The sequence below is a fragment of the Opisthorchis viverrini genome, assembly GCF_000715545.1.
Source record: "Opisthorchis viverrini unplaced genomic scaffold opera_v5_172, whole genome shotgun sequence".
Lineage (NCBI taxonomy): Eukaryota > Metazoa > Platyhelminthes > Trematoda > Opisthorchiida > Opisthorchiidae > Opisthorchis > Opisthorchis viverrini.
Window position 1 is genome coordinate 767987 of NW_008751831.1, and position 1357 is coordinate 769343.

The window sequence follows — 1357 nt, forward strand, 5'->3', positions numbered from 1 at the left end:
AACGAGAAGTGGACAGGCAGCACGAGGCAAAAAACGTGTCTGAAATAGGCGTACTGGGAGCAGATAAAATCGTCAGCTTTGACCTGTTAAGCCCGCCGCACCACGACTGCTGGACAGAATGCGCACGGATAGAAAATCGGAGCTACATAGCATCCGACATCTCCGCATGTACCACAAATTCATCCAACGCCCCAGCCGAAGGTTCTACTAAAACACTGATTAGAAGGCTGCACAAAGGGTTCGACAGCCAGCAAGCGTTAGTCCTTGCCCCGAGTCTTACCTCGCCTGGAAAAGTGTTGTCTATTATTTGCTATCCTAGTTAGCCAAGTGGTTGGGGAAATGGGTAGTGGCATACCACAAAATCAACGCGAGGCGGTCCGCATGTACCACCGGTGCATAGGCTCGTATTTAGGCAGTGACCAGTAGTTGGATCTCAGGGTTTAGGCATCACACGCAGGCTAATCGTTGGAAACCTTCCAAACGGAATTTGTCACCGGAAAACAGCTGTGTCAAAAAGAAATATCATTATTACAAAAAACTTTTGATTCATTTTTTACCTATGAGGAGCTTATTGAATGAAAATTGTCACTTTATGTTGGCTTATGCGCATCGGTTACAATCTGTATTTGCCCAAGATGTAATGGGTCTATTGTGCAATCTCCGGTGACTTACACGGTTTCTGTATGCCCGAGCTGTGCGTGCTGTTGACAAACCAGTCGTACCCAAAGCACCATCCAGCGATTATGTATAACGTCGCAAATGACGTATTTATCGTCCAGATCCAATTGGTATGAGACGCACCAAATAGAGATTGTTTACGGAGTTGTGATGATAGCATAAGCCTAAATAGGAGCCTAAAGCCATCAAATATCGCTTCCTCCTCAATAACATCATACTGTGACCAGAAAAGACACGAATCTTAACGTCAATTGCCACCACATATTGCAAATACCGACTACGATATCCCGTCACATGGTCCACACTCACCCAGGAATTACTTTCATTTTGAAAGAAATAAACATGTGCACTTGAAGACTTATCAAGTATTTCTGTACAAAACTGATCATATGTCTGAATCACAGAAACATTCAGAGCCGCTCCGCCTGCCATCTTGTTCCGCACACCGTCAATCATTCCGCCGGAATGAAGGTCACTGTGGTAGTTCATCACGGATTCAAGGATTCACGGATTGATACACAGGATCGAGGCTTTTGCCCAAGTTTCCCGGGTCGGTTTTGTTCTTGTCGGTCAGTGGCTGTTGTTCACCTGAAAGGCACAAGTGAAAAAAGGGTGTAGCACTGCTCTTTATGTTCTCAGCGCGGGGCAGTATGCTCGCCAGCGCGAGGATTCGCATAAA

At 45.8% G+C, this 1357-nt stretch overlaps 1 protein-coding gene across 1 annotated transcript in view; it reads right to left on the minus strand.

The window, feature by feature from the left end:
• Positions 1-1167, minus strand: part of T265_07537 (hypothetical protein) — a gene marked incomplete at both ends in the record, with an annotated part of 18414 nt that extends 17247 nt beyond the window's left edge. The window contains one exon of the mRNA XM_009173082.1: positions 988-1167. Coding sequence (XP_009171346.1) covers positions 988-1167 — 180 coding nt within the window. The remainder of the gene's footprint in view (positions 1-987) is intronic.
• Between the last annotated feature and the right edge of the window lie 190 nt (positions 1168-1357).